General features: G+C 28.8%; 1 protein-coding gene across 1 annotated transcript in view; it reads left to right on the top strand.

The window, feature by feature from the left end:
* Window positions 1-10,762, top strand: part of LOC142319507 (kinesin-like protein KIF11) — an 87,420-nt gene extending 76,658 nt beyond the window's left edge. The window contains exons 16-17 of the mRNA XM_075356858.1: window positions 428-647; window positions 9,125-10,762. Coding sequence (XP_075212973.1) covers window positions 428-647; window positions 9,125-9,234 — 330 coding nt within the window. The 3' untranslated portion in view covers window positions 9,235-10,762. The remainder of the gene's footprint in view (window positions 1-427; window positions 648-9,124) is intronic.
* The last annotated feature ends 2,948 nt before the right edge of the window (window positions 10,763-13,710 follow it).

Below are 13,710 nucleotides of genomic sequence, written 5' to 3'. Positions count from 1 at the left end.
AGTCTCCATCTTATAGGAACAGTAGCATCTGTTTTTTTGGTTTTTTTTATTAATGCATTTGATGTTATCAACATCATGCTGTAGGCAGGAAGGCAACCACTCCATGCCATGTCTATTATCGTCCTAGGATCTTCTGGTACCATCAATCTGCTGGTAGAGACCAACAATTTCATGCTCTGCATGTGTTTATTTTTACAATACAGCACTCAACAATTTCTGCTACATAGAAAAATCTGTCTCCATTTTTCTATGAGTTTTTGAATTTTAGTTGATTTTTCAGTGAATGTACATATACTATGTAAATGTGTTGCAATAAAAATGTTAAAAGAATTATTGGCATAGTCTATAAATGAAACAAATGAGACTGATATGCCAATTCTTTGTTTGAGTTAGTGTTATATTAATAAAAAAAAAATTATTTTTTTAGGATGTTACAGAAGATGTGTTGGATGAACAAAAGAAATTTGAGACATTTGTACAGAATACTGTGACAGCACATGATGAAATTTCTGAAAAGTTTAAGGGTATTATTTCTGATAATGCTAAATTAATGGATAATCAGAAGACTGATTTAGAATCACATATTAAACATCAGAAGGATATTTTGAGTAATTTTATTTATTACTTGAAAGATGACACTTCCACAGGTGAGAAATGATGCTTCTTTATTTTATGAATTCATACAATAAAGGTTCAGTGATATTCTTATTTATATATATATATATATATATATATATATATACAGTAGCTTGCAAATTAATCTGAACACAGGAAATGTTTCGTTTATTTCTATATTGTGACAACACTGCTTGATCACACCCATTCTTTAAGCTGTCTGTAATGTGAGGTTACTGTTATTTGGTTATTTAGCAATTTTCATTGTAGACAGTGTTTTACGAGTTATTTCATTTTTTATTACAAACTTATATTTTCATATCTTTTGTTCTGTGTCTTAAATATGCAATAATGGTCATAACTCCAAGAAATCATTTGAAAACTGTTTCTGAGCATACCAATATGACACAATGATGAATAGCTTCCAGGTTGTACTATGGGCAGTGGTTGGACTATTCTAAAACAATTTAAAGAAACTGGCTCCTTTTCACTTTGAAGGAAAGGCAAATTTAGCTGTAAAAGAAAAACTATTCACAACACAGGAACGCTTATTAATGAGAAAAAGTGAACTTAATCCAAAATTATCTGCTGTGGACCTAAATCAAGAATTAGCAGTCAGCAGAACAGATTAACATTGACAACTGTTGAACGTTGATTTCTTACAGCTGGATGGAAAGCTTGTCAGCCAGCTAAAAAACAGATTTTAAAACCATCAATTTGTAAAAAAAAGGTTCTTGTAGGCCAAAGCACATACTAACTGGACCAAAGAAGACTGGAAAAATATGTTTTGTTCAGGGGCCCAAGGTTTCATGTTAGAAAAGTATCAGATGAAAATACATCACTGGCTTATGTCCAATAATCAGTTAAACATCCCTAAAAAAAAATGTTTGGGGTTGTTTCACATTTGAAAGTACTTATTCATTACTATCAGTAGGTGGTTAATTGAAAAGTGATGGATATATAAAGATTATGAAGGAAAGGTTTGTGACACAAATTCTCACAAGGCAACAGTGTTTCAACAAGATTTGGTGCCTTGCCATACTGTTAAAGTAGTAAAAGTTTTCAAAGAACAAAACATTAAAGTGCTCCTGTGGGCAGATAACTCCCCAGTCTTAAAACCAAATTGAAAATCTTTGGGCAATAGTCAAAAAAGTACCTCAAAAATGAATTGTACAACAAAAATTTACCTCACTAAAGCAATAATATCTGTAAAAAAATGTGTTATGTACTTGTTGAATTGATGCTGAATTGTGAAGTGATTAAGAATGAAGTAGCACATATTAATAATTGGATATTCACTAATTGTACAGGTATGAATTTTTTTCTAAATAAAATTACTTTTTATCACAAAACATCTGTGTTAATTTGCATGCTACTGTATATATATAATTAATATTAAAGTATCTATATTAATATACGTGCAATACCAAATTTGAATAAACAAAAGATTAGTCTAAATAATACACAATTTCCAGGATGGCCTAATAAAAGTGCAATTTTACAGTTTAGTAGACACACAAGTACTATTTATCTACACAGAATCTGAATCAAAATTGTTAAACAGTAATTACATGAGGTTAATAAAATTGTACAGTCAAAAGAAAAGGTAATTAGTAATAAATGTATCCATACTTTCACATATTTTCCCCATCCTCCTTAACACTCCTTTATTTACATTGCAGCCTAGAAAGGAAGACCAGTAGGTCTGCTTTTCTCATGACATTAACTTGTCACCAAATTGTATAAATAAAAGATTTAATTCGTAGTACTCTGTGAATATTTACAATTTTGTCATAACAAAGACAAACACTGGTAGCAGCAACCATGGGCCTGATATTATTCAGAAAATATTTTCTATTCATCATCATTTTCACAGTTCCCTTTAGTCAAAGTTTTTTCAAGGTGGGCTTTCTATAAAATTTCTCCATATGCCTCGATCCATCTCTCTTCTATTACTCTCACCATATCCCCTCTCTTGTGTACTTCCTCAATCACAGTGTTTATCCATTTCTCCTTCTACTTCTACTTGTTTCATCTGTATTCATCATCCTGCTTGGTTTTCTTTCCTCATCTGTTCTTTCAAAATGTCCAAACCACCTGAGCTTTGATCTTCCAATCGACTCAACAAGGCTTCCCAGTTACAGTTCCTCTCTAATCATACTGCTTCTTACCCTATCCCTTCTTGTCTTCCCTAGCATGCTTCTCTTGAATTTCATTTCTGATGTCTGTACTCAACCCTCCGCTCCATCTTTTTACCACCTGTCCAAGTTTCTGCTGCATAGGTAAGAATTTGTACAAAGTATGCTTTACGGATAACTCTTACATTGCAAAGCTACCTCGTTGTTCCAGACCAGATTTACACTGATAAAATCCACTTGCCTTTATGTTTAGTTTTTTCACTCTTGTCCTTATTCCTCTAACCATTCTCCCATCCTCAGAAAAAACTGTTCCCAGATAAGTAAGCTATTTTATTCTTACTGTTTTTCTACCATTCAGAGTTATGTCCATTTAATTTCATTTTTTTTTGTCTTGCATAATCACTGTACTCTTCTCAACACTAAACTGCATACCACATTTCTGAATTTCTTCAATCCACACGTTTATTTGTGCATACTATCCCTTTCAGACTACGTCCCCCCTCACCCATATAACCAGGTCGTCTGCAAGTAGCAAGTTGCTCATTCCTTCTGCTGTTTCTTTTTTAACTTTCTTAAAAATTCCATCCATAGTAATTGTTGAGTAAAGCTAACAAAAATAAAAGAACGCACAGCTCGTATTTTCCAGAAGAAATTGGACTGTAACTAGAAAGAAAACAACTGAACTTATGTTAAATCATAACCTTAAAAAATTAAAAGAAATTATGAAATAAACATAACTTAATAATACTTAATAATACATAACAAATACAGAAAAGAAACATTTTTCAAATAATAGTTTTGAGAATCTACAATTAAACAAAGCCTGAAAAAACAAAGGAATATAAGACACCTTTTTTACAATTAGATACTTAAAAACATAACATCAATAAAAATAGTGTAACTGGAAAACTATTGCATTACTGACATATCCTGTAATATTGAAAAATTAGCAATGAACAAATGTCATTAACTTAGACAAATAAACTACAGTAAATCTTATTATTGGCACTGGTCTTTTCTGAATTATGAACATCATCAAACTTAACATTAAATAATTAAAACATGTAATTCTAGTTTAGTATAGAAAAAAGGCCACGATAATATTCCAGTATAAAAAAAGGTTAATTACAATAATCAAATTGAAATAAGTAAACATAAATAGAGTTCATTTTAGAAAATAAGTTTTCTTGAAAACATGAAATTACAAAGTCCAAAAACATAAATTCACATCAGGAGTAATTTTCTTTAGATTAATAGAAGAAGAAGTAATATGAATTCGGTTCATGAATAGATAAGAATTAATCTCGGCAATTAACAAGTTACAAGATTAAATGATAGAGTTAATTACAATAAAAACAAATTGTAATAAGTAAGCACGTAAAATAAGCTGCACATAAAATAATAACATAACCTTATCTAAGCCACGTGTCGTGACTGCACTTAAGTGAATAAATGGTTTTTTAAACCAACCTTGAAATTGAAATGCATAATATACGATTAACTGAATGTTTCACAAATTTTACTAATAGCGTAACTGTTTACTATAAATAATAATAAAGGATTTGAACATCCCTTAATAACACACGAATATTGGTAAAAAATGAACTCGGGAAATTAAAGTGCACATATACATACGGTTTATCCTTGGCGTAGTCTGTAATGGCGAATCAAAAATAACAGAGGTAACAATTTGTGATTAGAAGTTGAATAATTACGTAGCACCTCAGATATGTAGTAACGAGTTTGGAGAGAATTTGCATCGATGAAAAATGTAATCAGCAGCTGGAGAAGATTTGGCGTCGGTAGAATTGGCAGTTTGTAGCGATTGAAGCACTTTCAAGAGAGACGTAATATACTGAATTTGAAGATTAACTTAACAAAGAAACGAGGCAAAACAAAACATAGAGATCGGTGAAATCATGAAACACTGACGAGTAGAACTAGAGAATATTTAGACAAAGAAATACCACAACGTTTATGAGAGTACGAAGACGACGAAAGTATTTAAAAACATTAATTATGAGAGAGAGAGAGGTCACAGTCGACCGCACATGGTGAAAGTCTGATCTACTCTGCCGAAAAAAATGGCGTGAGTGAAAAGAGGGGGAAACCAAACCTAGGCAGACCTAAGAGAGTGTGTATTGGCAACAAGAGTAGTGTCTAAGTGTTAGTATGAGAACGATTAGAGAAAACGTGTGGAATTCGGAAACGAAGACAAAATAAAAATAATTTACAAGTAAGCAGACCACTAAAGAATACATACAATTTGAAGATATGACATCAGGGCAGACAAAGAGAAATAGACTTCTAGGAACTATGACAATATTGAAATTGGTGAGAATAAAAAACACTTAAGAATAATGTATATATTAAGACTATACAGCAATAAATAATGCGAGATATGAAATACGTTGACACCAATATGATGATGCAACAGTAAGTCAAACTGGAGCCTGAGAGAAATTGATATCGAAAACAAACCCAAACAACCTATTTTAAAAAAATACACGTATGATAAGCCTTACAAATGCAAAATAAATTTACCAAGCCTGTAAACTACAAGACCATAACCTTGACTTTATTGGAATAAACGCAACTTTACGCAATGGCGTAAACAGTAATTATAAACAAAAGTGGAGACACTTCTTTGTCTCAATCCAATCTCTACTTCAAACCGATCTAACCTTTGCTATCTTGTCGTGACACAACTCTTGCTCCCCTCACAGATACCTTTAACTATCTAGATGTCCGCTTTATTCACATTGCTTTCGTCTAACACCTGCAACACAACTTCCCTATCCACGCTAATATATGCCTTTACTGTGTCCAGGAATGCTATTTTCTATTATTAAATATACTCATTTTCTGCTAAGATCATAATTCTTACATTGAGTACATTTATCTACCTTTCCTAGCTTTGTCATAACTAAATCACATGTTAATGCATTTTGGATATATTTCATTCTCAAAACTCACTGTAGTAACACTTCTTTGTGTGACACTTCTCCCTTAACCTACTCATATCGTACACATTATCTGGCTAGTCCTTCCTGTTCTTTATTATCTATTGGTCATGTTTTATCTGTTTATTTTATAATTATCTATTTCCTGTAATGAGCAAATTAAGATTTTTAAATAAAACATCCGCTTATTATTCTTTAATTTAATTTGTTAATCCATTATTTTTTAATTTAAAAATTATTGTGTAGTTAGAATCCTGTTTTCTATGCTTAAAAGATCTCATATGTTTGGTAAATCTTAATTTTAAATCATCAAACAGAATTAATATTAAAATCTATTAGAAAAGGATTAAATAATAAAAACAAAATAAATATAAAGAAAGACAAAATAGCGGAAAAAGTAAAAAATAAATTAAAAGAAAACGATACCTTACTTCTAAAAGCAGATAAAGGAAATGCAATAATTATTAAGAAAGAGAACAACAGAAATAGCAAAGATCTAAATAAAACGCAGTGTACAGTAGAAAATAAAAATAAAACCAAAGTGTATCTTAATGAAATTATAAAAGAATATAAAAACTTAATTGGTGAGAATGGTTACAAATACATTAATGTGAGTCCCGGTTTACCAGTTTAGAGAGTAAAAGTTCAAATTCATAAGAAGGATTATTCGATAAGACGTGTTATAAATTACACAAGTGCACTGGCATATAAATTAGCAAAATAACTAGAAAAGATGTTGAAAAATATGGGAATATTAAAAAACCTATATATAGTAAAAAATTCATTTGAAATGTAAGAATTAAAGAAAATTGCAGGATTGTATTGTTTGACAGAAAATTTATATCCATCTATACCAGTAAAAGAAACTATTAAAATTTTGGAAAGAAGATTAAGTGAGGCAATGATATTAATAACCTGGAAACAGAAATTAATAGTTAAAATTTAAAAATATACAGAAAAGAAACTTATACTGATAACAAAATAACTTACAACTCAAATCATCCAATGGAGCATAAATTGGCAACTCTGAGATACATGATTTTCATTAATGAAACTAGCATACAAAAAAAATTAAACACATGCAGTATAAAATAATTGATATAAAAAAGTAATGATTAAAAATAAAAGAAGCAGAGCTAAAAAAAATTATAAACAAAAACGAAACTTATAAATGGGCTAAATTAACATTTACAGGAAAAGAGGTTTTCCTGATCAAACAATTTTTCAATAAGCATAATATAAAAATGGCTGTAAATGCAAATAATATGCTTTAAAGATTTTTAATAAGATAGAAGAAAAAGTTATTTATATCAGTAATGATATATACAAAATAAAATGTAACAGCGACACAATGTTTATTGAACAAACAGAAAGAAAGTTAAAATTAAGATTTAACAAATGTACAAGATTTTTTAAATATGAAAATTCTAACTATGCAACACATTTAATAAAAGAAGGATATATCTACTGTACTATTATGATACTATTGAAAATGAAAGATTTAATGAAATCAATTCAAAATTGTATAAAAGGAAAAGTTTAATATTTTTAAAATTTAGAAATTTTTAAATTAAAAATAGTGGAAAAACAATTATAAATGAACAGATTAATAATCAAGTGAATGTTTTATTTAAAAATCTTAATTTGCTCAGAACAGAAAGTAGGTAATTATAAAATAAATAGATTGAGCATAACCAACAGATAACAAAGAACAGGAAGAAAGACTAGCCAGATGTGTGCGATTTGAGTGGGTTAAAGAGCTTGACCTAACACTACATAAAGCCTTACAAAGGAGAAGTGCCAGTACAGCGAGTTTTGAAAGTGGAATATGTCCAAAACATGTCAACATGTGATTTAGTTATGATAAAGCTAAGAAAGATAGATAAATGTACTCAATAAATACATTGAAAAAAATTCATCCTTCTGATATATAAATAATTGGGACTAAGCAAAGTTGATTTAGTTATCTCCAGATAATTACATTAAATTTTTTTATTACTCTTGTAAGAAACATTATTAATTTCACTTAAAATTATTAATAAGACCTAAAAGTAGCCTTTGTTCAGCAGTCACCTAGCAAAATAACCATTTTTCTCGAATTAGATAAGACTTATCATAAATATGAGGAGGAGGGGTTTTCAAATGTAAATAAGAATTTCATAGCTATGCTTCCAAAGGTTTTTCAGACATTCCTTCAAGTAATTTGCAGATTTTCTCTCAAATAAACTTATCAACTTCAGTTTATTTGTCTACGTTTTCTAAGGTCTTTGCTGATAAGCAATTCTGTACATTTTGAACTCTCCAAATTCTCTCTGAATGATTTGCAAAATTCATACATAGTGACTTATCTCTAGTCTGATTTTTAAGTATTTTATAAATCTGAGGTGGAGTGACACTTTCATTATTAAAAAAAAATTATTAATTCACTGTGTAACCCGTAATGATGATGTCATGCAGACATTCAAGTGGTCTTGAAATGAGTCATGATTACTTTGCAGTCATAAGGGCAGGACATAAACATTCTTATTTTATTTAAATTAAATAAGTAGACGATCTGGGTAGAATGAGGTTTAGATTACTCCAATAGTTCCCAAACTTTTCCGAGTTGTGGCGCCCTTTTTCAATTAAAATATTTCCATGGTGCCCTACCCTAAGTAAAAGTATGGCTACTCGTAAGTAAGAGATAAAATAAATAATACTCGTGTACCTTCATTATTTTTTTATTTTATTAACATTAAATTAATAAATGTCTTGGTTCAAGTAATTGTGAAGCTTTTGCAATATTTCATGGCACCCCTGTGAAAAGGCTGTAACCCCTGGGGAACCGTGGTGCATAGTTTGGGAATCACTGGATTACTCTGTTTAAAGTTTTATACTCTTCAAAATACATTTACTTAGGCTGTGTGTAGAAAGCTCAGACTTACTTAGATGGCCAAATGAACAGTGCATTGTCTCACTCTTTTTCCCCCCAATGTCTACTTTGATGATCCCAACTCATAGTTACTATTCAAATATTCTCATGTAAGTTTAGGTCTTCCCAATGGTCTCTAGCCATTGGGAACACCTTTCACTATAATCAATGGGAAATGTAATAAACAGTGTTTATTAAAATAGTATATTCATACTAAATAGTAAGAAATGAAAGAATAATCATTTTTGCTGGTTCCAGAATTGGATTATGTTATTAACAGTTTTATCTGTTTTTACTTATTTTAATGTTTCTTAAGTTAATAATTCTAGAATAGATAATAAAAATTATAAAAAATTTCCTCACATCAATCAATACAAGTATACACTTAAAGAATTTTCAACACTGAATTTGGATAGTATAATTTTAGCATTATGAATAAGTGTATCAAATTTTAATTATTATTATTATTATTGTTAACATTCTTATGTTTTTATTAGGTGCTACTCCACAAAGACAAGAATATAACTATCAACAACAATTAAAAGGTACTTCACCTATTGAAAGATTGCGTTCAAAGTTTAGAAGCAGAATGCAAGATGCACTTTAAATTAAAGTGTCTTGCAAATATATTATCAGTAATATTATATTGAAAAGATCTGCCATCCAAATAACAGTATAAATGAAATTAAATAATTACGTGTAATTATACTCCTCTACTTATATATTATATTTATTTATTATTATACTTATTATATTTATTATATATAAAGTATGATGTTCCTTTATTATTCATAAAAACAACATCTTAATTTTTTAACTTATAATTCATAAAAACATTTTACTGTTTCAATGAGTTTTTTTTTTTTACTTCATAAAATATATTATAGTACTATACTAATTATCTATAAATCTTTTGTTGATACTCATTTTATCTTTATTACTATTTCTTTGAGCATTAAATAAAGAAAGAACTGTAAAAACAATTTTGGTTTTCTTAAAAAGATAGAGTGAATCATACAATATTCTATTAAATGTGATCATTTAATTTCATTTATACTGTTAATTGTATGACAGAAATTATCAGAATAATATTCTTGCATATTATTATTATTTTAAGATTATACATTTTAAAATATTTCAGCTGTAAATATTTAGCTACTTATGTATATAAGGTTTTGCCTTGCCTTTATCCATTATTGCTCCTAAACTATATAGTTTTTTCTCTTTAAGGAACCAAAATCATTTCATACAGTTCTTTATTTAATGATCAAAGAAGTAGTAATAAAAATAACATGAGTGCGAATAATATATTTATAGATAATTATCTCTTGGGAAAAGAACACCTACATGGCTAGCATGTTTGAACAACAAACAACTTGACATAATTTTCCAAAGCACAATAAAATTTTTTCTCCTAAATAAATATATAAGAATAATTCATTTAGAATAAATTTTAGAATTATCTTAAAAATACTATGAAAATTGATCTTCAAACAAAACTTTTATAGCCAAAAGGTTTCTTACTTTCTTATTCATAACACATATGTTTAAGAATAGTAACAAACATAATACAGTATTTATCACTGCAGGAAGTTTTCAATTTCTGTCTTCAAACAGATGTATAAAAATACAAAAACTGCTTATAAAATAAATGGCATTATTCTGCATTACTAAATAACAGTGACATTAAAATAATGGAATCACAATTATATGTACAAAGAAAAGTAAAAACATCTGTTGTATATCAGCAATGCTATCTACTTAGAAGTATTTTAAAATTAATGAAAAAGTGTAGAAAATTTTTCTATATTCCTATAGTATCTTTGTAATAGTATATTTAAGAGAAAAATAAACTTGTGTAATATTTTTACCTTGAATAAATTGCTTTTAGTCAAGAAATTTGGCAGCCTCTACATATAATGAAAGATTGATTAATAATAAGATAATTTTAGAAATGGAATAAATTATACACATCTTATAATGTGCATGCAACACTGTAAAATTTATTTTTCTGTACAGTAGAAAATAAAGAGTTATTTAATGTATAATATAATTTTACAGATACTTATAATAGTACAATTTGTTAATATTTTTACATCTATGTATCATTATAATCAGCAAATTGATCATTAATAAATTGTTTTGTAATAAAATAAAGAAAGTAGGTGTAACTTAAAAAAGATTTAACCTTGTTTTTATAATTTTGTTTAGTCATTATTAATTTTCAACAAATTGTTTGATTTATTGATGAGGACAGCTTTGATGAGTGTAACTTTTATTAGTTCTAGGAACCTGAAAACTTTCACAATTTACCCATTAAAGTTACAATTAATTTAGTATATCAACTACTTATTATAATCAACATACTGAAACTTTTCAGTAAGTATAGGTTTTCTTAGGTAATCATTGTAATGAATTTGATAATGAATAAACCACATGAATGTATTTGAAACGGTCTTTGTAAGAAAGACATCTAGATGAATAGCAAATACGGACATAAACTAATAGTGTACACTCTCTTTCTCTCAGAGGACCAACTTTGGTCTGAGATATCTCTTATACAACATGCTTGTAAAAAGAAGGCAAAGTGGAATTTATTACGGTCAAGTAAAGCCAGAAAAGAATTATTATATATAATTTTTTTTTAAAGTTTCTGTATACTACATTGATTTTTTGTGCACATTACAGATCTGTAATAGAATTTTTTTCATCCTTTTCCTTTTTTCATATTTAGTCTCACATACATCTCAAATTAATTTCAATCATCTCAAATTAAGTAGTATTTTGATAGCATAATATTACTCCATTTACCTTTGTAATATTTTTCTTCACTGAAATATCTTTGCTCGGGTGCTGATGACATCATTGTGCACCCAGGAAAAAATATATAAATAAAAAAACCTTTGGACATCTACAAAGTTTACTATCTCTTGGGTTTTATGGAAAAAAACCCAGATGTAAATCTGGAAATAAATTTCTAGTGACATATTACATCCCATTGATCTGCATGAATTAATATTTGTACATAAATAGTTTTGTCATCCAGACAATTTTTGTAAGTGTCTTTAAATGCTATCCAAATACCAAGTTCTAACTTGCTATTCTATTCCACAGAGTAGAACATCATAGTTTTTAACCAATTCCCTTACATATAAGCAAATGAATATCCTTTATTATTTTAGAAATTTTTGCCTTATAGGAAAATATGACTGACTGTCCTTAAGTTTTCTTTTCAGTTTTTTTTTTTTATTTTAATCAGTTTAATGTGGAGGGGCAACAAAAATATTTTTTTCAGGTTTAACTAGACTCACTGGCAGTGCTTTTTTGTACTTGTAATTACATTAGCTCACTTCTTCCACTGTTTTGTGAACAGTGCTGATCCTGAGTTTGGTTGTCATCCCATTCTCAAATAAAACTGAATCCCTAATAAAAGAGCTACCTTACAAATCTCCACACACATTCCATGTATACTTTCTATAATCTATTTTTTCAAAACCATCTTTATGACATATTTCTTGCGTATTACTAGAATTGATATGTGTACAGGGACATCAGCAATCAATATGAAACAGAACTGCTTTTTAAAGTAGAACTTTGACAAATCTATAAAAAGATGTCACTTCTAGGATTTATGGACTTCATTAATTGTAGAACTAACGGCACATAAGTTGGCTCAAAAAACTACCAGCATTCAGCAAACATTTGGCACAGTACTAGGCCAACTGAAAACACTGTCAGTTTAATAAAAATGATACAATCAAAGATACATATGTTTCTATTTAAAACTATTTTATACTTAATTTAAACTTATTTTACGATTCTATTTTTAAAATTAGTTTATTACTATTTACTATTTTAAAGTAATAATTATTTTTTTCTACTCACTTTATTGCTGCATCTCACAAATAATGAATTCAGTGTTGTCTATAAATTCTAAAGAGCTCAAATCCAATTCTGAATTCACATTTATCACAAAATTGTCGATGTGCACATCATATAAATGTTCATTTTCAATGTATTCTTTTTCAACATTGACAACATGCTGCACTCAGCTTATGAAATTCCTCTTCAGCTAACTTAAGAACATCCGATATGTTAAAAGTTGTATTTCTTTTAGTTACTTTCCCTTTCACTTGACTCCAAATCATTTTAATGGCATTTAAGTCAGTGATAACTACAGAACTGCATGACTATAATTTTCAAAAACATCATCTACTAGAAATTTCTTTTAATTTTCTTTGTGAAATTATAGTATATAATTCAATCTTCGTCATAGCAGGAGAATAGTTAATTCATTGTTCAGCTAACCATTTTATCATATCACTTTTTAAAGAGAATTTGGCTGCTTTTGTAGTAGAATGTTGCAATACAATGCCTTATCTAGTACAATGACCGACTGAGGTGGCAAGTTGGGAATATACTTCTCCTGTAACCATTTTGTGTACTTTTTGGAATCCATCGGTTTGTGATAATTTCCTTTTTTATTTGACTTGTACATAAGTAAAGCATTGTTAATCATTTATTACAGCCGGCATAAAAAATTATTAATAGTGAGCCCTTGGATATTGGTGTTTTCAGTCCCTCACGAAGGTTTGTTGTGCCTACCCACAATTTTGGTGTTACATAACTACTGTGAATGTCAATTTCATTTGTGTATACAACTAGTCTTGCTTCTTTGCAAAACAGGGAAATTTGTCATAGAAATTTCATTCTTTGCATTTTAATGTCATGCTGTTCTATTGGTATTTTCTGGTAGTCTTCTGTTTTTTTCCATCTAAATCCCATTTTACATATTGTTCTTAAAGATGTTTCAGTCCCTTTGAAATTAATTTCACTTTCATGGACTTTTTGCATAATTCTCTTCACAGAAGGAACGCATTTTTCGGTTACATAAAATCAATTTATTAAACGCCTCAAAGCATCTGTCAGACAAATCTAATTTGCACACATTACTGGGGTGATTTACATATTTTCTCATGAACTGAACACAGATGGCTTCTAAGTTTCATTTGATTTCCCTTCTGCTATAATTCTTTGGACCGTTTGTTTTGATACTTTTGTTGCTTGAACAACAGTATTCAGC

This window comes from Lycorma delicatula, chromosome 2 (assembly GCF_047948215.1).
Source record: "Lycorma delicatula isolate Av1 chromosome 2, ASM4794821v1, whole genome shotgun sequence".
Classification (NCBI taxonomy): domain Eukaryota; kingdom Metazoa; phylum Arthropoda; class Insecta; order Hemiptera; family Fulgoridae; genus Lycorma; species Lycorma delicatula.
This window is presented reverse-complemented; position numbering and strand designations above follow the sequence as displayed.